Below are 23,291 nucleotides of genomic sequence, written 5' to 3'. Positions count from 1 at the left end.
CCACGGTTCTCGATGCGACCTTCCGTGTATAATTTGTTTTTCAAATAGGCCCATAGGCCGTAATCGAGTGGTGAGAGGTCAGGGGACCGTGCAGGCCACTGGATGGTAGGACTTCCCCTGCCAACCCAGCGACCAGGGAATTCTTGTTCCAGGTATTCCCTTACTCGCACCGTAAAATAGGGTGGTGCGCCATCTTGTTGGAACCATACTCTTGGTCCCTGAAAAAGAGAAACCAAGAATGATATTGATATTCATATGAACGATGTTTGTATCGCTATTACAACTGTCTATTTTCTCGATTTTAATAAGTGATCGTTGAAATGATTCAATTGTTGATGAATTAATAATTCTAATTAGTTCAACAAATATTTCCAATTACTCATAATCATTATTATTATTACCATTATCATTATTGGAGGACACATTATTGGAGGTCGTGCAGAGTGTACGTGTTTCTTTCTGTGCACTCGTCCTTTTATTAAAGTTGAAGTAGTTTTTCGCTAAGAGTACTGCTTGGAGTGATGTTGTTTTGATTGCGAAAAAAATCCGATTTTACAAACTGATAAATTTTTGTTTTAGCTTATGGCTCTATTTAGTGCGGCTTAAATATATTTCTGGTTGTTGCATTGAGGTTAGGCAAAGCCTCTTGGGCCAAGTTCTCAGCGGATTTTTGTGTTATCGTCAGTGTCAAGAGGCGACATACATTGACTCGGCCGTGAACTGTTTAGTCAAAATTACCAAGGTAACGTGTGCGCTCTGTTTTGAGTTTATCGATCGTGCCTCAGAGGAACTTACCACAGGGGCGTAATGTAAACACAGCTATCATCTCGATTGTGCTTGCGTCAGACTTAATGTTGACAGCAAGCGTTTGGCAAGTGTTAAGCTGCAAACACAGTGTCCGGTATGTCAAGTTACTGACAACTCGGTAATTGACTTATTGCAAACTATTAACGCGAAGCTGGATGGATTTGGAGAGCAGCTTCAAAAGGATACTGCTGAGGTTGCTTCGCTTCGTGTGGATTTTGAGGCGCTCAACACTGCTCAGGAAGAAACTAATCTTAAAGTTGATGCTGTTGAAGCGGTGGTAGATGATCTTCAACATCGGCTTGTTGCTGTGAGTCAAAGCCAGCTGAAGCTAAGCTGTCTGCGGCTGATGAAGCTGTTCTATTACGCGCAGCTTGCAAGCAGGTGTCCAATCAACTGGTCGTCAGCGGTTTGCCTGAAGTTGAAGGAGAAGATATTAAATCGCTTTCTAGATCTCTCATCGGAGCGCTTGGTGTCACGCTGGATGAGGATGACCTTGTTGATGCTCTCAGGATCGGTAAGAGGCGTCGTGCTGCAGGATATCGTCGTAGCGGTCTAGCTGGGCCGCGCACAATTGTTGTTGCTATGAGGAGTAAGGATGCTTGCAGGAAGGTTATTGATGCCAAGAAGGGAAAGCGCGACTTTAATGCTAAGCAAGTGGATCAATCTTTGCCTGACGTCAAGGTATATGTTGACCTTCGTCAACCTGCCCAACTTCACCAGCTTAAGGATCGTGTCATAAAAGCATTTCCACGTGTAGACCGCAAGCACATTTGAATATCTGATGGTGCTGTTTTCCTTAGGAAGTCGCAAGCTGATCGGCCGGTTAGAATTTCGCCGTCCACGGACCTGCAATGACTAGCCATTTAACTATTTGGGTCTCCTACAACGTCACTTGCTGTTAATAATACAGAATTTGCTGTTCTCAACGTCTGCTCACTTAATGCTCAGTGTCTGATGGCGCATTTCTGCGAATTTAAAGAATTTTTTAAAGTCAACCCGTACCACGTAATTGGAGTCGTCGAGACTTGGCTGTGTGATGCGATCCCCGATCACCAAGTTGTGTTGCCAGGATATGTGCTGCTGCGTGTTGATCGGCATAGCAAGCGTGGAGGCGGAGTCGCAGTCTTTGTACGAAAGGAGCTCAATGCTCGTCTTCTTAGTTCGTCAATTGGAGCTGTAGATGCGATATTGCCAGAGTACCTCATCGCAGAAGTTTGGGGCCCATCTCAGCATAAGATCTTAATTGCTATTGTTTATCGACCGCCAAAAGCAGGCTACATGTGTACGTTTGAGGATGACTATATAGCTAGGATGGTCAACTATAAGTTTGCTTGTGTTCTTGGCGATTTCAATGCTGATCTCTTGTTCAACAACGATAAGGCAGTTAGATTACGAGACTTTTTTGTGAAAACTGGTATAAGTATTGTGCCTTTGCGGCCAACTACTCACACTGTCGATGCAAACACCTGGATTGATGTTTGCGCAGTTAGTCATTTTGCTGCTCTTGAATCGTGGGGCCAGTCAGGTCAGCCCTTTCTGTCCTCGCATGACCTGATTTACTTCTGTCTCAAGCATAAACATCCAAAGCCCGTTAGACGGCTTGTGAAGTGTTTGTCGTGGAAGGAAGCTGATTTTGCTGCCGCGGCGGAGATGGTTAACTCGAGACTGCATGAGCTGAACGAGGATGATGGTGGTACACTACGATCTTGAGACTCACGTCTCATTGAGCTGAATAATTTATTTGAAAATGTTGTTGATCAGTGCGTTCCTGTGCATGAGTTCGTTGCTAAGCGTAGCCCGGCTCCATGGATTACGCAGGAGCTAAGAGACATTCGCAGAGATCGTGATAGGTGCTACCGGCGATTTGAGAGGAGTGGTCATCGTAAGGCTTGGGAAGACTATGTTACATCGCGGCGTCAGGCTCAGTCGCTCTGGAAAAAGTGTCGAGCAAGTTATCTTCAATCAATGTTCAATCGTGCTGGGCATACGAAGCAGTTTTGGGTTGAAATGGACAGGCTTGGGTTGACAGCAACGTCTGCTAAGTCGCGTGATGTCTTGCGTTTTAGTGTTGAGGATTTAAATGACTATTATGCTACAATAACTGAAGGCCGCAAGCTTCCGTCGCTAGACGAAGTGATAGCAGGCTTAGCGAGGTCAGGGGGCGGTGTTCTGTTCTCATTTGCTCGTGTTGACGCCCGTAAGGTTGCGAAGTGCATTTCACTTGGGACTTTGCGGGCTGAAGGTGTTGATGGCATCTCAGCTCATGTGCTGAAGACATTCAAGGTTCTGTTTGGGCCGTTGATCACAGATCTAATTAATTCATCGTTGCACAGTGGGTGCTACCCGACGCTTTGGCGATCGTCGCTTATCACGCCGATACCCAAGGCTCGCAGCCCGCAGACTGTAGCTGATATGCGTCCGATATCGATACTATGTGCAATGTCTAAGGTCTGTGAGCGGGTTGTGCTGGATCAGATTATTCGTTTTCTTAATGACCATGATGTGCTGGATCGGTGTCAAACGGGCTTTCGGCCTGGTATGGGTACGCAGACTGCTGTGATTAAGTTTGTTGATGAAGTGCGGTGTGGCATAGATGAACAGTTAGTTACGTTGGCTGTGTTTATTAACTTGACGAAAGCGTTCGATTCTGTTGATCATCTGCTCTTGCTGCGTAAGCTTCATGGACTTGGTTTCGCGTATGAAGTTATTCGTTGGATGTACTTTTATCTATCGGGAAGAAGGCATGCACTGAGAGATGGTGATAATGTTTCCGCATGGCGTGAGTGCTCCACTGGTGTACCCCAAGGTAGTGTACTTGGCCCGTTGCTTTTCTCATTGTTTATAAATGATCTCCCCAAGTGTTTAAGGTATTGCAGTCATCTTTTCTATGCTGATGATGGCGCTATTTACCTTACGTGTAAGCTCACTGAGCTAAATAGCGGTATCGAAAGGATGAATGAAGATCTTGTGGCTGTGACTATGTGGTGTCAGCGTAATAAGCTGAAGATTAATGCTGGAAAGACTAAGGCTATGATCTTGGGCAGTGCATTCAATGTGAACTCAGTTGGGCTTGATCAGATCCCAAGACTTATTTTAGACGATGAAGTGAATGAGTACGTGGTCAGCTTCAAGTACCTCGGAGTTATGCTTGACCCAAGGTTGTCGTGGACAGGCCAGGTTGCGAAGACGTGCAGCTCGGCGTCGACAATATTGTATCGCCTTCGTCATTCCGTCAATGACTTAAATATCCCTCTGAAGCGGCAACTTGTTACTAGTTTAGTTCTTCCTGTCTTCGACTACTGTGCAGCTGCCCTTACTAACCTAAACTTGAACCTTGAGAAGAAACTGACAGTTGCACTAAATAACTGTGTGAGGTTTATACTGCGCAAGCCACTTGGGGTGCACATCAGCGGGCCCAGGCTTGGGGGGACCTGGGTTGGCTCGCGCCGCACAATCGTCGGCTGTATCTTTTGGGCTGCATCTATTACGGAATGCTGGTCATGAATAAGAATGCTCTCTTATGTGAGCGTGTTAGGATGAACCACAACATAGCCAGGCATAGAGACAATAATCGTACTGATACGCTCATTGCACCAGTTCCGCGCACATCCACCTTCCAGCACTCTTTTCTTGTTTTGGGCACTTCCTTCTGGAATTCTTTGCCGCCGGCTATCACGACCGCTTCATCTCCAGAAGTGTTCAAGACGAGTTGCTACAATTATTTGCTGACTATTGAGCGTGCCGAAGTAGTGAGTGCGTTGTCTTAGCTGCTAGCTGGCTGTTTGAGAAGACGCTTGTAGAGTCAGTGCAATTATCTTCTTTTTTAAGAAGATTCTTCTCTTTAAAGAAGATAATTGCACTGACTCTACAAGCAAAAATATATATATTTTTTTTTTATTTTTTTTTATTTTGTAGAGTCAGTGCAATTATCTTCTTTTTATTTTTATTTATTATATATATATATATATATATAATATTATTTATATATATATAATATTATTTATTATATATATATATATATATAATAAATAAAAATAAAAAGAAGATAATTGCACTGACTCTACAAAATAAAAAAAAATAAAAAAAAAATATATATATTTTTGCTTGTAGAGTCAGTGCAATTATCTTCTTTTTATTTTTATTTATTTATATTTATATATATATAATATTATTTATATATATATAATATTATTTATTATATATATATATATATAATAAATAAAAATAAAAAGAAGATAATTGCACTGACTCTACAAAATAAAAAAAAATAAAGCAAAAATATATATATTTTTTTTTTATTTTTTTTTATTTTGTAGAGTCAGTGCAATTATCTTCTTTTTATTTTTATTTATTATATATATATATATATATAATATTATTTATATATATATAATATTATTTATTATATATATATATATATAATAAATAAAAATAAAAAGAAGATAATTGCACTGACTCTACAAAATAAAAAAAAATAAAAAAAAAATATATATATTTTTGCTTGTAGAGTCAGTGCAATTATCTTCTTTTTATTTTTATTTATTATATATATATATATATATATATATATATATATATATATATATATATATAATATATATAATATAATAAATATATATTATATAATATATATTATAATATAATATATATAATAATATATATATATAATAAATAAAAATAAAAAGAAGATAATTGCACTGACTCTACAAGCAAAAATATATATATTTTTTTTTTATTTTCATTATTTTCATGTTTATTTTATCATATATTTTATTGTTCTCTTGCTTTCTCTCGTAGCAAAAATGACGTTGTGAGACCTATCAATATTAATATCAACGCTATTTTCAATGTTAACATTATGCTAGTTTTAAGTTTAAAACATGTACACTCTGTATACCTTTTTCTTTTTTTTTTGGCTCTTGGCCGTTAGAGGACTTTGTCATACGGCCTCGATAATAAATTGCATTACATCATTATTAATATGATTTAGAATGTATAACTTGAATAAATTTCACTTACGTCTCCTTCAGTCGCTCCGATTGCAGGTACAATGGGCTCTCTGAGCAGCTGTAAATAGCTTTCCCCATTCAAGTTGCCATTAATAAAAAACGGATTGATAATGTGGCCATCGACAACAGCCACCCAAACGTTGAACTTGACAGGGTACTGCGTTTGAGTTTGTAGAAAAATGTGGGGATTGTGCTGGGACCACGCTCTTGTATTTTTGCGATTTGGCTATCCAACTAAAAAAACCGTGCTCTCGTCACTGAAGCATACCCTGAGTCCCGGATTTTCGTTGTACAAATCCATCATTTCTTCGCAAAATATCAGGCGTCGTCCTGCATCACCAGGCAGAAGTTCTTGGTGATTCTGCAGCTTGTAAGCCTTGTATCCCGCTGCACGCAATGCATTTCGGACCGAACTCCTCGAGACTCCCATCTCCTGAGCGATACGGCTCGTAGGCTTCATAATGTCTTCGTCGGCGCAGAGGCATATCGCTAATTTCGTGTCCAAACTTGACTGTCGATTCGGTTGCGATACACTCATTGTTTTCCCATCTACACTTCCTTTTTGTTCAAACCCTTACACCATTTTACAGACATTGTTGATTACGTATATTAAAAATTTTGTATACTTCTGGATACTTACGTTTTTTAGAAGCTACTTCAGCGAATGTCTTCCCGTAAGGTTTGTCCCGGCGTGTCATTCTCGACTGATGACTCGAATTTGACTGGTTTACAAATATCAGTACTACTTCGGCGACCGGAGCGACCACGTCCGTACTCTTCAGCCGTTGAATCTAAAGTGACCGACCATCAGCAAGCAGCAGTTTCATCACTCTCGTCAGCCGCCAGCTCATTGGGGTGCGGGCGTGTCATTTGCCACCAGTTGAAAACGAAAGAACCGAAGGAATCATATGATTGGTCAATATTCATCATCCGACATTTATCAGCCAATCAGCAGCCTCTTCAAAACCTTTTAATTCGGAGAGGTGACCGGAAGATGGCAACTAAAACTCGCTCTCTACTCTTCACTAACGGCTGAATTTCGCTGCCAGACAAAAAATTTGTCAAGGACATGCAGTCTGGCAATGTTGCGCGACGTTGCATTCAAACGGGCTGTTATTTTCATTATTTTCAATGACTGGGGGCTCCGCAACTGCGCGCTTCGCGTCTCGTACTGTTCGGCGATACGCGCCTCAGCAAACTGAAGCTCGGCGCTTCGCGCCTCGCGCTTTTGTGCGTTTCATTCGTTTATTGTTCAGGGAGTAAGAGATGTACTTTCCGGAGTTTCCCACACTAACCTTGTCACCTGATTGAATAGAGTAAATATAAGAGATGTCCTTATTCAGTGTTTTATTATATTACTTTCATCTTTGGGCTGCAAAAGTCCCCTTCCGTGTTTCTAAAACATCGCAATTATATCTTGATTACTGAATTCGTATTACCGGCAACCTGGACCACAATAATTTAATAGACTACGGAGCGCTGGTCCTGGACGACGGCAAACACCTCCTCGTCAACCCACCTTCATGCGTATTACAATTTCAATCTTGAAAACGCTAACTTCATTAATCTTAAAAACGTCAATCTTGAAAACGTTGACTTCAAGCGATTGAAATCTTTTTTTTATATATATTGTGACGTGGCGGGTCTACCAGCCCGTCACCGACCCGCACCACCACTGCCAGGCGGTTGCGTCAAGCGCTCTTATAGAGCAAGGAAGAGCCCTGCCGTGCCGCCAATGAACAACCAGAGTTAGTCTTAAGATTTATGTATTATTGCTAATGCTTTTTGTTACTCCCCCAACCCATTCTCTGAGGTGACCGCCACTGCCGCCGCCACTATCGCCGCCAATGCCGACGCCATCCAACGACCACCCTGCGCTGCCGTCGCGGGAAACGCGGAGGGACCACCGGACGACCGGCGTGGAGTTCGAAGCCCCGGACCGAGTAGTCGCGCTGTTGCTTGCTCGGACCTCGATGCCGCCAAGGACATGCTGCCGCTGCCGCCCCGGGGTCGAGTTGCCTTCACCTGAGCCTCCGATAAGACCGGCCTTGCCACCCGGCACCCACAAATAACCGAACTCCGCCTCCCCCTGGGCTCGCCGATGCCGACAGGACATTTCCGCCTTCGCCAGACCACCCTCGCAACACGCAGCACAGCGCGGCGAACAGACCAGCTGCCTAGGCTCCCGCCGGTCTCTCGCCAATCTACCTATCATCCCCTACCGTAGCGCGACCGCGGGATCGCGATCGCCGAAGGCCGGCAGCCACCTCACTCTCCCTTGCGCTGCGCTGCTAGTTGCCACGCCGCGTATCGTAGTGTACCCGTTCAAAGTTTTCTAAGCCTCACCGCTTCGCTCGCACAACAGTTTTGTGCCGATATCGTCATTAAGAGAAGACAAGTAGTTGCCGTCTTGCTTTGTGGAAGACCGGAACCGTTTGCCGTAATAAGGTAGGCTGTCGCTATCCCGAATCTCGCTGGCTATAGATTCTCAACGGCCTCAGGCCATTTTTCCCTCTGTAACAGGTTCAGTGTTGCCAGGTCAGGGTGGGAAAAATTCTATAGATGGCGCATCGAGAATTCTTAAGATTTCTTTAGTCACAGATAAAGTTCTGAACGCGACCAACGAGTTCAGTAGGTATTGCAGCACAGTGTCCCGCAGTCCTCCTATATGACCGACGGGTGGTATATGGTATATCCGAACTCTCTGCTGGTAACTTTTCTTCGCGATGCTCAGGAGGCGGATTATGTGCACCCGTGAGTTCGTGAGTCGACAAAGTGAGAACGAGAATGTGCAGTCTATTCCCAACTTTCGTATGTAATTCGTCTGTGGGTCTGTGGCCTATGCGCTATTCGCCAATGGCTAGCAAGCATAAACCATGAAAAACGACAGAGTGGAAATGTCTGAAGTCACCGTGACTCGAAGTCACCGTGCACATAATCCACCTCCAGCCCGGATATAACTTGGAGTCTTTGCGTTTAAAAAATACCGCCATATATTCATGCATATGTTGTACGATTGTTGAATTTCAATGCTAATGTCATACGAATAATTAAATATGTATTCATTCAATTATTATTCGTGTGATATTCATTTGAAAATTCAACAGCCGTACAATTTATTCACAAATTGTTAACTGGATTCAAAGAAATCGTAATAAACCAACCGATCATCAATCAACCTCTGGCGCAAAAGCGGCATTGCGAAATTGATAGATTATCGCATTATTCACAGATGCTGAAAGCCTAAAGGTACAATGATGCGTTTTGACACATATTATAAAGCTAGCTGAGATCTTTTTTTTATTCGTGAAATTCGCACATTTTCAATAAAACTGCAAATTTATATATTGAATTTATTCAATAATCATAAATAATAAAAGTGTTTTTTTACACGCCAGTATGTTTCTTTCAGGTAACATATTAACACTTAACATATAATATATCCGATTGCCACCGATAGGAAAGCAGAAAGAATTTTATAATTTATTTTGTAATTTTTAATTGCAAAAAGTTTTATGATACGGAAGTTTTTTCCTACGATTTTCGTTAGCGATAGATTCGTATTTTTTTTTTTTTAAACTCGAGATATAATACATGAGATCATTCTCCTCTTTTTTTTTAACGTCAAACTCATGTTTGTTTTTTTTTTAACTCGAGATGACGTGACGAGTGAGATCATATCTTCTTATTTTTTAAAATTAGATACGTTCCTCTTTTTTTTAACGTCAGACTCATATTGTTTCTTTTTTTTTAACTCGTGACCCAATACGTGAAATTCGTATCCTCGTCATTTTTAACGTCTTTTTTTTTAACGTCAGACTCATATTGTTTTTTTTTTTTTAACTCGTGACCTAAGTAATACGTGAAATTCGTATCCTCGTCATTTTTAACGTCAGACTCATATTGTTTCTTTTTTTTTTAACTCGTGACCTAATACGTGAAATTCGTATCCTCGTCATTTTTAACGTCTTTTTTTTAACGTCAGACTCATATTGTTTCTTTTTTTTTAACTCGTGACCCAATACGTGAAATTCGTATCCTCGTCATTTTTAACGTCTTTTTTTTAACGTCAGACTCATATTGTTTCTTTTTTTTTAACTCGTGACCCAATACGTGAAATTCGTATCCTCGTCATTTTTAACGTCTTTTTTTTTAACGTCAGACTCATATTGTTTCTTTTTTTTTAACTCGTGACCTAAGTAATACGTGAAATTCGTATCCTCGTAATTTTTAACGTCTTTTTTTTTAACGTCAGACTCATATTGTTTCTTTTTTTTTTAACTCGTGACCTAAGTAATACGTGAAATTCGTATCCTCGTCATTTTTAACGTCTTTTTTTTAACGTCAGACTCATATTGTTTCTTTTTTTTTAACTCGTGACCCAATACGTGAAATTCGTATCCTCGTCATTTTTAACGTCTTTTTTTTAACGTCACTCATATTTTTTTTTTTTTAACTCGTGACCTAATACGTGAAATTCGTATCCTCGTCATTTTTAACGTGATATTCGTTTCCGTTCCTTTCTTATTTTTAACGTTGTATCTATATCTTGATCAGTTTTTTACCTCGAGGCGTGACACATGAGATTCGTAATATCTTGCCGTCTATACTTTTGATTGTTCGTACATAGAATCATTATGTCTTTTTAAGACATCACGATTGACTGGGAAATTGAAACAAGTATTATCGCTTATTAAAGCCTTCGTGTGAAGTAAGCCGTTTAATGTTGTCGTATCCATTCGATTCCTGGTTTTCGTTGTATTCAAATTAACTTGCGAAAAAACTCGCTCTGCGTTGGCACTCGAATGTGGCAATGAGAGAATGTTCAATACGAAATTTGATAGAAGAGGAAACTTCGCGGTCCCATCCCCACGTGTAATTTTCTGAACCATGACCCAAAATTTGCAAGTCGAGCTCGATTCCGTCTCCGTTGAAAAATTCGTGTTACGTAATTCTCTCCATTCCGCATCTAAGTCATTCAGGTGTTTTTCTTCGATCAAATTTGGAAAATTGCACGCAAGAGTTGCAATAGAGGTTGCCGGTGTCACGCCGACTTTCGTGAAATTAGTCGAATCCAGCACCGAGATCATTTTAATAATTTTGACTTGAGGATCTCTGAAATTAAACCGTTTCTGAATTTGTTTGCAGCCTTCGATGTAGAAAGTCAAGCATCGTTGTCGCAGGTGATAGACGACGTCGGGTTTCACGTTGTGCGTATTTTTAAAAAGTACTGCAGTCAACGTCGCACCCAAATAAACATTCTCGAGCTGTAAATAAAAATCGGGATTCTGCAAATTTATGTCCTCCAATTTAGTTTTTTTAAGATAATCCGGTTTCATGAAGAATTCCAGGAACGATTTAAATACCGCCGCTATCCTGTCATACAAAACGTGCATTTTCGAATCTTCTGCTTGCATTTCAGCATTTAAAGTGTGGAAAAAAGGTAGAACAAATTCGAGAAACTGAAGGTACATCTTCACGTACTGTTCCTTCAATCTGATCGATATAGTTTCTGCCGATAGAATTTTGTCGGTCATTGCAGCTTTCTCGAAAAATTGTTTAAGAGCGTCATATTGCTCCAGAAGTCGTTTAACGACCGGCAAAAGCGAGAGCCACCTCGTCTGACTGGGCTGCAACAACTTGTGCGGCTTAATGTCCAGTAAACTCTGAAACTGCTTGTATTCCTGGAGCCGTTTATAACTATTATTTAAATAGTTGTATACGTCTCTGCAGATATCTTCGATAATTCTCGGCAATGTAGCGCACGCGTAGCTAGCGCACAATGCGAACGAGTGACAAATGCACTTCATCGTAAACAGATTTGGCACGTCTTTGGCGAGGAGGACAGCAAGTGAATGATTAACACCAAACATATTGCTTGCCCCGTCAGAAGCGAATCCTATCAGGTTTGTCCTGTACGGGATTTCATGTTTTATAAAAAACTGGACGACACAGTTGTACAGACTTTGCGCTGTCGCATCTGCCACCGGAACTAATCCGAGAAATTGATCGCGAATAGATGTTCCATCGAAGAATCTGGCAATGATAACGAGATGCTTAACAGAGCTCACATCTGTTGATTCATCAACGATGATCGAAAATTTGACAACACGAAGAAACTGGATAATTCTTTCGAATCCGCTCGCGCCAGTTACTTTTTTTACGATTTGAGTGCATTTTGTTCTGCCACAACTTATAGCTTTCAAAACCTCAGGATCGGTGCCGATTGTTTGGATTATGGGAACCAAATGCTCCATAGTATTGAATGGTAAATTGTGTTCCGCAATGAAGGCAGATAACCGAATTTCGGCTTCCTTGACTCTCTGCGACAGCAGGGTGGTTTTCTGAAAACAATCTGCAATTGCAGGTTGGTTAAGTAGAAACGTTATTAGCTCTCGCAATATGCTTTACGCTTGTTTGGTGTTTTTTGAGATTAGAACGCCCTCCAACTGTCGTGTAGTCCTCGTCGCAAATTTTGCAATGAAAAAAAGTTTTGCCTTTAGCACTCCTTGAAACCCAAAGTTTAAAGGCACAGTCCAACTCCCAGCCTACATTACATTTTTGTGTATACAATTTAGTCGGTCTTTTTCTTTTTTTTGTGGATTGCTTCGTACTCTGTTGTTCGTTAGACGACGAACAACTACTCGTATTTGAATTCATCCTGATTAAAAAATATAATAAGATAAATTGATTCATTCGTAAAAATTATTATTATCGCATGATATATTAGAGAAAAAAGTATTAATAAATATTTATTGCTATTGTAGTCTTACCTCGAGTACTCGAGTGACCTGACCAGGAACGAATAGCAAATGAATATTATTTTCCTGAATATTATTTTGTGATTCCAAGTTGTGTACGTTGTACGTTATATGAAGAAAAGATGTCTATTGCGGATGGTAGTGAAGATAAAAGTACCCGAAATTTGCCGAAGCAGCTATTTGAAATACACAATGCCATAAATCTACTATAATCCACCACTACTCTGATCAAGCACGTGTTTGGAAGTTTTGAGGTTCGGAAACAGACATTTTACGTTTCACGTACAAGTGCCATGAATGCCCTATAGGAGGCGAGGTATTCCTAAACACTATAGCAACTAGTGAAACATCGATAATGCAGCTACAAACTGCATTACCCTATAAGATTTCGTATTCAGCTCGAGATGAATCTGCGCTGCATAAAAAAAAAGTTTTCTTTTGAATTCTTCAGAAAGTTGAAATTTCTTTGAAAATTGTTTAAGAATTCTTAATTCTTAGAAACCGCTGAATTTCTATAGATTTAAGAAATTTCTTAGACAATGGCAACACTGAACAGGTTGCCGGCCGGCTTTGATCGGCCATCTTGTGTGAAAGCCCGCGAGCCTCGTGGTAGTTAAGCTTTGCTATTCAATTGTATTTCGGATTTTGCTTGCTACCTTGATTTGTTATAATTACGATAAGATACTCTGGTTGTTCATTCGGTAATTTTTTGCCGCTTTATTGTAGCGTATAACTTGTAATAGATCGTGTACCGTGCCGCTTCCCGGCCGCGTACCGAGTACGTAAGTGTGAGAGAGAGAGACAATCTGTGAGTGAGTGTGTGCGCCCGTGCCGTCGTTGCCGAGCGTAACTACCACCGTCAAGCAGCGACAGGCGACCGTGCCGATAATATAGAAAAAGCGCAGAAGGATTATCCCGTATTTGTGAAACTGTTAGATTGTTAGCAACTTTGTTTTTGGAATTGTTCTGCCGTGTTTTGAGTTTTGAAATTGTTAACGAACTTGCTTCACCACGAGTCTGTAGTCGCATGAGTTATTGAATTGTTACTGATTTTACGCCGATTATTATTCGCTTATCTTGGCCGCTTGCCGCTCGTCGCTTCTAGCTTATACTGCTTGATTTCTGCCGTGTTCTATTGAATTGTTTAATTTTTTTGCTGTGTTATATTTCATGCTATTTTGTTTCATTTCTACTTATTTTGAATTGTATCGAAGCGTACCGCCACCGATAAGACCGCTTGCCGTGTAAATATTTTCTTGCCTGTTGCCTTCTGCCTTGCCGTAACGGCGTTGCTTGTGAATAAATGCTGGTAATTACATCTATAATCATTCGATTATCATCTATACTATTTCATCTTCGAGCCCACGTTCCCCTCACTGCTAGCTAGTCGGCTGTTTTTGTTTGTTCTTGCCCCTGCTATAGTTTCGCTTTGAGATTTGGTGGTGTGAGTTTGGTTCGTCGTTCGAGTCGGCGAACGAATGCTATTGGACGGTAAATTTCGAATCTGGTAAGAGTATAGTCTCTTACGGCTCTCTCGAGCCTGGCGCCCAACACCTGTTCTGCAGTGCTGTCAATCTTTAATTTTCCATCTTTCTATTGCCGTGTTGGTCAACGCCATTTTTGTAAACGAGCCTCTGTGCCGACCCCGCCTTCCCCCGGGTGAGGTAAAAAGCCCGTTACAATATATAGATAGATGGATAGATATTACGAAGTCGATTACAAATCTGCGCATCGACGATGCCTCTCCCGCTGTCGGGCAGAGATTTCGTCGACGTACGTTGTAACATAGCGATTTGCACCGCGTTATATGACCTCCGTTATCCCCGTTATTGAAAAAAGGCAGCAAGGAGTACAGGCAATCGATATGGTCACCTATGTAATTTCAAGTTCTATCACTAATTTCTCTTGATTTTGTTTTCCTTCTTCCCACCTATCCCGAGCTATCCTGAGCATTAAAGGCGGAGAAAGGAGGGAAATAAAGCAGCTACCGACAGTCCGACACCGAGGGTACATCTACGACGATGAAACCACCCTGGCAGGTGGCTCAACGCCTCGCAGTCAGTACCCGTGCCTCCCCCGCACACGCTCCCGAGAGCTACGAGGCTGCCGCCAGCAATATCTACGGAGCCGAGAATTGCGAGCGGATCTGCTTGCCTAAATGACATGCCCGCTCAACGCTGTTACGTCGCCCTGTTCCGATGAATCTGAAATCGGCCAGGTTAGTTATGAAGGATGTCCATGGCCAGAATGTGATGATTGCCAACAATCTCGGGAACATCAAAGAGCCCTCTACAGGCTCAGTACCGCTTCGAGTACCGCCCATGCATTCCGAAGGGGCTAGGCACGGCAAACGCTGCGTGTGCTGCGAGGCCTGCCAGAAATCATGCCCAGGAGGTGCTGCCAACTAACGTGCCGCTCAAGAAGTTCGGCGGGCAACAACGACGCTGCACGGAAGAATCCCCGAACGTCAGACTTCTGCATCTAGACTTGATCTGATCAGACGTGCTCCTCGTTGTGCTTTGCTGCCTTTATCTTGTCGTGTCGTACCTTTGTTTTATGTTTCCTCCTATTGTTACCGCATTTTACTTTTTATCGTTTCGTGTATCGTGAGTCTGTGTCCAGTTACCAGAACTCTATTTAGTGTTACGAGGGAGCAAATTCTGCTCTTCTAACGTAAGTGAGTTTTTGTTACCGCTCGAACCCCCGAGACGCATTAGCTTTTCTTTTGTCTTGGTGACCGTTTGGATCGTAATTTTCCGTATCTCGGGTTTTCGTGTGGCTTATTAATTTTATTAATGGTCATTTCGACGAGCCTGATTAATTACTAACGTCCCCAATTTTGTTCCCGAATTTCTGTTAATTTTACCCCGCATGGCCCCCTCACCCCGCGTCCGCGTGGCGACGGCGTCATTCTAGTATTCTCGTGTTTTCGGGTAATTAACTGTCATATCATTTTGAAATATTGTTTCGGTTATCGTTCTCGTTCAATTAAATGTTGTATCTGATCCCATTGTCGTGTTACCGTAATTCAAAAATTGTGTCATGTATATTCGCGCAACAGTTGTGTAATATTGCGCAATACCGTCGGTTGCGGCCATCTTGGTGGCGTCTCTGTTTGAATCGTCCCCGCGCTAACTTTACGCTACCGTGTGGCGCTGTACTCGAGATATCGAAGTATCGCAGTAGGTCGAAGCCGCGCTACGCCAGTGCGCCCGAGTTGTAAATCGGACGCTCCCTGAGTGGTTACGCCACCGTGCCCTCTCCCCGTTGTGACCATAGACTTATAAGATATAGACCGATCGCTTTGTTACGTGGGAGGGTGGACGTGAGGAGAGCGGTAAGAGTTTACGGCTATTAAGGATAATAATCGATTATGCACCCACGTAACAGCGCTGAATAAAACTTAAAACTAAGGAAGACCTACCTTTCGGTACGCCGGTATATGTAGGATCGTGTTGCTATAGTCCTATACAGGTCTGTGAGATTGATTTAAATAGGTTGAGGCTAATTTATAATAGTAATAACTTAATCCTGAAATTGAGAAAGGTTGTTGTTCGAAATAAACGGGTTATTGGATTTAACTGGTAAAATATGGATTATATTCTTCAAACGATTTTGAAAATGATAAGGGTTGAAGTTACAAAAAGGTTACATATAATTTGTTGTTATAACATAAAATGATAAACTAAGGCCGCAAGATCTATAATGAGTGCGCATTAAGTATAACTGGTCGTTTTAGTAATTTGTATCTCTCTTTTTAGATTTATGCATCCTCTAGTGAAATTACAACATATATATTACGTTCCGCCTAATCTCGGAAACACACACACTTGTTTGTCTATTAATAAAGTCCTAATTGTGTATGGTATCGTCAGGAGAGTAACTCTGCAGTGTGTCCAGGAGGATCCACGAACGATAACCGTACAGGACAAAGATATCTAGGATCTTCGATGTCTAAATTTAATAATCAAGGTATCGTCAGGAGAGTAACTCTGCAGTGTGTCCAGGAGGATCCACGAACGATAACCTTGTTTAGACAGATCCTGTGCGTGTGGTTCCGTCGATCGGATTGAACGTATATACTTATTCTTATACTTTGATTTAATCGAAAAACGCAGGTGACAATATATATATAGTTCCTAATTAATTAACCAAGGTGATAGGAGCCAAGCTGAAAGCCAGAGAATACCTCTCGAAATACCTAAACGATATTGACTTCTAGCTAGGCACCAATTCTATTGTTTGATTTAATTATTGAATTTATATAATATAGGTATTGGTGAACAATTAGTGGTGGTTTAAAGGAGTGGCTAGTGAAGCTTGCCACCAAGACATGAGTTATTGAAAAAGACGATTTTACGTTTGGCTAGAGATGCTGGCCAATAAACAGAATGTTAATTACCAATAGGCAATATTTGAATAGGAATATAAATTTATCAAATTGGTGATTATCTAGATTCGGTTGATGTTGGAGTGAAACATTCGAATTGACTTAGCTTTTGTAGAGTGGTGCGTCGAGATTGAGTTCCGTCGGATCGTGTCGGTCAGGGTCTTAGTAATCTGGACCTGAGCCTCACCTCGAGTCGTACGAATGGATGGATTACGTATAGATGTTGGAGCTCGAGATCAGCCACCAAAGCAGACTCGGGGGTTGATGATCGTAGATTCGGATTACCGTCACTCGGGCAGTACGTTAAATTTGGATGAATTAAATTGCGAAGGAATCTACTGATTTACACCGTTTACTAGTTATGTGGTGTTGAAGTTTAATTAAATGAGAAATTGAATGATTATATCTTATTATCGTTAATCACTTAAAATTACCTGACTCGGTAGAATCAGGGCAGAACTTGATTTAATTTTTGTTAAAGGAAATGAATGTCATAAAAATGTCTATTCGCGAAGATAAGAGAGTCAGTACAGAACAGGAAAGAATTTGAAATAAGATGATAGTAAGTCTTTGCAATTCACAATACAAATTGCAGGCTTGAGTTTAACGAATTAGCACGGTACTTTAGGCCGGTCACAATGAAGATTTTCCGAACACTACTATCGACCAGAAGGGCTAATACGGGTTGACGTCCACGCACCTTGCGACTTGACAGACGAAAGACATGGCGTCTTGGGCCTGACGGTCCAAGAGCCCTCGGTGTAACAAAGTTACAGCGGTAATTAGCCAATGAGATGCGAGGGCGACCTCCCGGTGCCAGAATCGGCATGGTCAGCGTCACTCCGGGCCTGACTCGAGTGCTCCGACGGTGTTCCGACGATTCTCAATCTCGTCGGTTACATACTATGATTACGAGTAAAAGATATCGAGATGCAATTCTCACACATTCATCCATACACCTTAATGAACAACCTATTTTAATTTGGTACATATTGTACGTATGGTTTAGCCTGATTGTTGATGATGACTTTGACTTAAAAAGAAGAGATACTTTTGGGTTGAGACTCGTTGGGGTTTATCTCACCACTTCGCGCTTTGCGTTCTTGGTAATGTTAAATATGGCACCAAGTTAAACCTAATACGCGGGCCTGTACGTGACTTTCTCTAGGAGGGGTGGAACTCGTCGGTTGAAGCAATATGATATTTTGCGTTATAATCATCGAAACGAAACTCTCAAGCGCTGTGGCTGTTGAGTAAGATGAAGCAATTCTGTGATTATGTTTTAATTTTGAAAAAGGTTCGCCGAGGCGGTACGTCGGGACGTTACACTTCTATAAGAGGCACTGACGCTTACATATGAAGGACAGAGATATCCGGGAGTACTGCTCTCTCTTTTCAATCGGCGTCATAGTGGGAGACAACGGAGCAGTGGAAGTGGAACAACTTTGCGCCTGTCATATGCGTATTTCTCCTCGTTCTCCTCTACTCAGTCCCCGCCACTAATATCACCAGACAGAGAGAGAAATACTCCCGACAGATCTCTGTCCTTTATATTCTTGGTTCAAGCGACTCAAAAGAGCACTCAGTCTATCTAGTCCAGTCGAGATAGACATTTAACACGGAAATAATTAGTGAGTGCGATTTTTTTTTAACCTTTAGGGGGAGTGGTCGGTAATCTAAATTTCGATTTTCGGGAAAATCCCCCCATTGTTGTTGTTGTTGGATTAGGGACGGCCAGGCGCTCAGTCCTGTTGGACCATTGTGCCCGGGCCCGTTGGGGGCACCCCTAGTGTGTAGGGAACGAGGTCAGGCCGGCCAGCTTCGCGAAATGAAGCAGCCTGCCGACCCCCATTTCCTCGATTTTGCCCTCGCCGGTGTATTTAGCTCCGAGAGCCTGCTCACGCGGTCCCTCGAGCCCCCTACACTGGGTGATGGGGCGGAGGGGGGTCTACTGTTTCCCTTCACATTTCGGGCACAGGAACTCTGATCTAAATCCCAGGTGCACGAGGTGCTTGCCCGTGTACCAGTGTCCGGTAATGAGGCCTATCACGGTCCTCAGCTCGGTCCTGTTCAGTCGTATGAGCGTGGCTGCTGGAGCTTGCGATGGCCCTTGGAATAGGACCCTCATGTGAGCCATGCCTGGTGTGCAGTCCCAGAGGTCCGCAAAGAGGGCCTCCGTCCATTGCTTCGATAGGCATCTTATATGCCCAGGGGGTAGGCCGGGGAGGGAGCCCTCGTCGCTCGGTAGGCGCGAAGCCCCCTCTTTGGCCAGGTTGTGAGCTATTTCATTGCCTTGGATGCCGCTGTGTCCTGGCACCCATACCAGGCTCACGCGGTTTTCCTTGGCCAGCCGTGATAAGACAGTGAGGCAGTCCCAGGTCAGCACCGACCTTACGACGCAGGCGTCCAGGTGTTCGAGTGCTGTCCAGCTGTCACTGCAGATATATATGTGTTTCCCTTTGTAGCCCATGCTCAGGATATGTCTGGGACAGGCTAGCAGGGCGTACATCTCAGTTTGTAGCACCGAGGCTGTGGGTCCCAGGACGAGCGACCTGCTCGTCCTTGGTCCTCCACACCAGAAGCCGGCCCCGGTGCCCGTCTCAGTTTTGGACCCGTCTGTGTACCACACGAGTCCTTTTGGGGAGAGTATTCTGTCCGGGTTGTTTGCCCAGGTCTCTCTGTGCGGGTACGTTACCCTGAAAACTCGGTTAAACTGGAATCTGCTGGTGCAGCGGTCCCCGCTCTGTTCCAGAGGTGTCCGCGGTGCTCCTTTCCGGTTTAGTATCACAGTGTGTCCCAAACCGGTGCGCTTCCAGAGTCCTAGGTGCCTCAGGCCTAGCGCCACCCTCCAGGTCTCCTCCTCCTCCGTAATGTGTGGCGGTGGTAGGCCCAGGAGGGCCCCCATGGCAATAGTTGGGGTGGTCCGAAGGGCCCCCGTAATGCCTAGGATCGCCATTTTGTAGACGCGTTCATATGCCTTCCGGTATGTGGCCCTGCTCATCGCGGGCCACCATACAATCGAGGCGTAGGTGATTTGAGGTAGTATGATGGCCATGAAGATCCATCGAACTACCCTTGGTTGTAGACCCCAGGTCTGGCCCACCATCCTTCTGCAGGCCCAGTACGTGGCCGTGGCCTTCCGTGCCTGGCGGATGGTGTGGGCCTTCCATGTGAGTTTGGGGTCTAGGGTGACTCCTAGGAAGCGTACCTCGGTGGATAGGGTTAGAGCCTCGATCCGAATATCTCGACATGCCCCATCCTGAGTTTCCGCTTCCTGGTGAACAGTACCATCTCGGTCTTGTTAGAATTGATCCCTGACCCCTTAGTCCCTGAGATGTGCACCAGTTCTGTACAAAGTTCAGTGCCTTTTGCATCTTGCTTGTCATAGCTGGAAGGTGGTCGCCTGCGACGATCAATTCCACGTCGTCGGCGTAGCCCACCGCTGTCACGTTTAGTTTGTTGAGCCCCGTCAGCAGTCCGTCCACGACTAGGGTCCACAGCAGGGGGGAGAGAACGCCCCCCTGTGGGCAGCCCTCGCCGACCCGGACGCTTACTTCGGTACCTTCGAGCTTGGCGGTGACAGTCCTAGGGCATGTTCCTTTTTACACTGCAAGTACTGGCAGCGCTGCAAACGCGTTCCGATATACGGCCGCAGTGCGCTGTGAAGCTCTCATGACGTCATCAATTGATGACGTAGTAGGTGCTGTGGCTGCTGCCGCCAAGACCCAGAGGCAGTTGCAGTGAAACCAATATGGCCGCAAAAAAGGGGGAGATTTTAGATTATTTGGCGGGATTTCGCACATTGCCGATGTTTTGCCGATGACGCTAACCTCAACGCTTCAATACTGCGCTTCGTGATTGACACGTTCGAGGAACTTACTTTGATTGATCCCGAATCAAATCGATCGTACACACTACGCTTGAGTTCTCAGGATGTAGAAAAAGCAAAAAACGGTAAGCCGAGTATTTATATTTCAAGTTCTACGCATTTATAACATTAAAGACGAGTAATCGTATTCTAGTAAGATCGCATAAAAGCGCTTGAGTATTTGTTTACAATGTGTGTCATTTTTGTATTTTTTTCAGATATGGATTTCGCAAGTGCATTATTGCGCTATGCACAGTCTCTTCCACAAAAAGTAAAAGGTGAATGGTGTGATAGTTTATATTTAGTTTACCATATTTAGTTTCTTATTTTCATACACGTATTAATACACTCATCACTATCCCTACGTGTCACAGCAGCCAAAGTTAAGGAACCGAGTGCCCAAGCCACTGCATCAGGAGTACGTAACATACCGAGACGTTATCTTGAAAGTTAGCAGTCGGTCACCGCCAACTCGGTGCGATACGCGATACGACGGTGTGAATAATGCAAAACCATCTGTTGATTTGCGTTCGATGAACCTAGTAACAGCGAAACAAATGAAATTCTACCTATAGCGTTCACTGTCGACGAATTGACCCTGCAATTGTTGCATCTTTCCGCAAATCAGTTGCGAAGAATATTGATTTCGCTGTTACTAGGTTCATCGAACGCAAATCAACAGATGGTTTTGCATTATTCACACCGTCGTATCGCGTTTGGACTGTTGTTTACCTAATATCGAATAAAAAGACAACGTTATTTAATCCGGTATAACTGCATCTGCATTTTAATTTTCTAATAGTGAAAATGCCGAATTATAAATTCACTATTGAAGAAAAAGTGTCGATGGTGAGACAACATTACGAGGGATTGAGCTATAGACAGATTTCTGACCATTTTGCGGCAGCATACCCAAATCAACCGATCCCATCGAATACCACGATCCGTAAAATGGTGTTACGATTCGAGCAAAAAGGAAGTATAGATGGGAGAACAATTAGTGTATCGCAACCGAATCGACAGTTAAGTTTGAACACGAAATTAGCGATATGTCTCTGCGCCGAAGACGACATTATGAAGCCTACGAGCCGTATCGCTCAGGAGATGAGAGTCTCGAGGAGTTCGGTCCGAAATGTATTGCGTGCGGCGGGATACAAGGCTTACAAGCTCCAGAATCACCAAGAGCTTCTGCCTGGTGACGCAGGACGGCGCCTGATATTTTGCGAACGAATGATTGATTTGTACAACGAAAATCCGGGACTCAAGGTATGCTTCAGTGACGAGAGCACGGTTTTTTTAGTGGGAAAGCCAAATCGACAAAATACACGAGCGTGGTCCCAGCACAATCCCCACATTTTTCTACAAACTCAAACGCAGTACCCTGTCAAGGTCAACGTTTGGGTGGGTGTTGTCGATGGCCACATTATCGGGCCGTTTTTTATTAATGGCAACTTAAATGGGGAAAGCTATTTACAGCTGCTCAGAGAGCACATTGTACCTGCAATCAGAGCGATTGAAGGAGACGTAAGTGAAATTTATTCAAGTTATACATTCTAAATCATAATAATAATAACGATGATGACGATGATGATGGTAATAATAATAATAATGATAATAAGTACATAATTGACAATATTTGTGGAACTAATTGAAATTATTAATTCATTATCAATTGAATCATTTCAACGATCACTCATTAAAATCGAGAAAATAGACAGTTGTCATAGCGATACAAACATCGTTCACTATGAATATTAATATCATTCTTGGTTTCTCTTTTTCAGGGACCAAGGGTATGGTTCCAACAGGATGGCGCACCACCCCATTTTACGGTGCGAGTAAGGGAATACCTGGAAGAAGAATTCCCTGGTCGCTGGATTGGCAGGGGAAGTCCCACCATCCAGTGGCCTGCACGGTCCCCTGATCTCTCACCACTCGATTATGGCCTATGGGCCTATCTGAAAAATAAATTATACACGGAAGGTCGCATCGAGAACCGTGTCGCGCTCCAGGCAAGAATCACTGGAATTCTGGAGAATATGTTACCGGAACACGTATCGAACATTACTGGTGTATTTTATGATCGCCTGGGATATTGCACGCTAGTGATGGGTGGCCATTTTGAACACTGCGTCAATGGATTCATAGTATAAATAAATTACAATGTATTTTTTACCATTTTAATTTTTTCGATTGAAACTATTATCACATTGCTGAGAATTCGTTAATTTATTTTATGCTGACATTTGTCTCAAATGATTTTAGTAACGCATTAATGAAGTTAAATCTAAAAATCGGCAACTAAAAAATAAATGTACGAGAACCTTTAACTTAAAATTATTCCGATTCGAAAATTAGTCGATTTCACTTCATCAATGTGTTTCTAAGATTCTTTAAGACAAATATCAGCTTGAAAAAATTTGCGAATCTTTAGTGACGTGATGATTGTTTTATGC

General features: G+C 42.7%; 2 protein-coding genes across 2 annotated transcripts; one reads left to right on the top strand and one right to left on the bottom strand.

Moving 5' to 3' along the window:
- Positions 1 to 521: 521 nt before the first annotated feature.
- Positions 522 to 4,574, top strand: LOC124412786. The gene is made up of 7 exons (XM_046892903.1): positions 522 to 526; positions 580 to 747; positions 847 to 1,084; positions 1,126 to 1,567; positions 1,718 to 2,460; positions 2,569 to 4,108; positions 4,198 to 4,574. The coding sequence occupies exons 1-7, from the start codon at positions 522 to 524 to the stop codon at positions 4,572 to 4,574; spliced, it is 3,513 nt and encodes a 1,170-aa protein (XP_046748859.1).
- A 13,879-nt stretch (positions 4,575 to 18,453) lies between these two features.
- Positions 18,454 to 19,923, bottom strand: LOC124412785. The gene is made up of 3 exons (XM_046892901.1): positions 18,920 to 19,923; positions 18,621 to 18,753; positions 18,454 to 18,522 (listed from the first exon to the last, which is right to left on the bottom strand). The coding sequence occupies exons 1-3, from the start codon at positions 19,921 to 19,923 to the stop codon at positions 18,454 to 18,456; spliced, it is 1,206 nt and encodes a 401-aa protein (XP_046748857.1).
- Positions 19,924 to 23,291: the final 3,368 nt, after the last annotated feature.

Source organism: Diprion similis, chromosome 11 (genome assembly GCF_021155765.1).
Source record: "Diprion similis isolate iyDipSimi1 chromosome 11, iyDipSimi1.1, whole genome shotgun sequence".
Lineage (NCBI taxonomy): Eukaryota > Metazoa > Arthropoda > Insecta > Hymenoptera > Diprionidae > Diprion > Diprion similis.
This window is presented reverse-complemented; position numbering and strand designations above follow the sequence as displayed.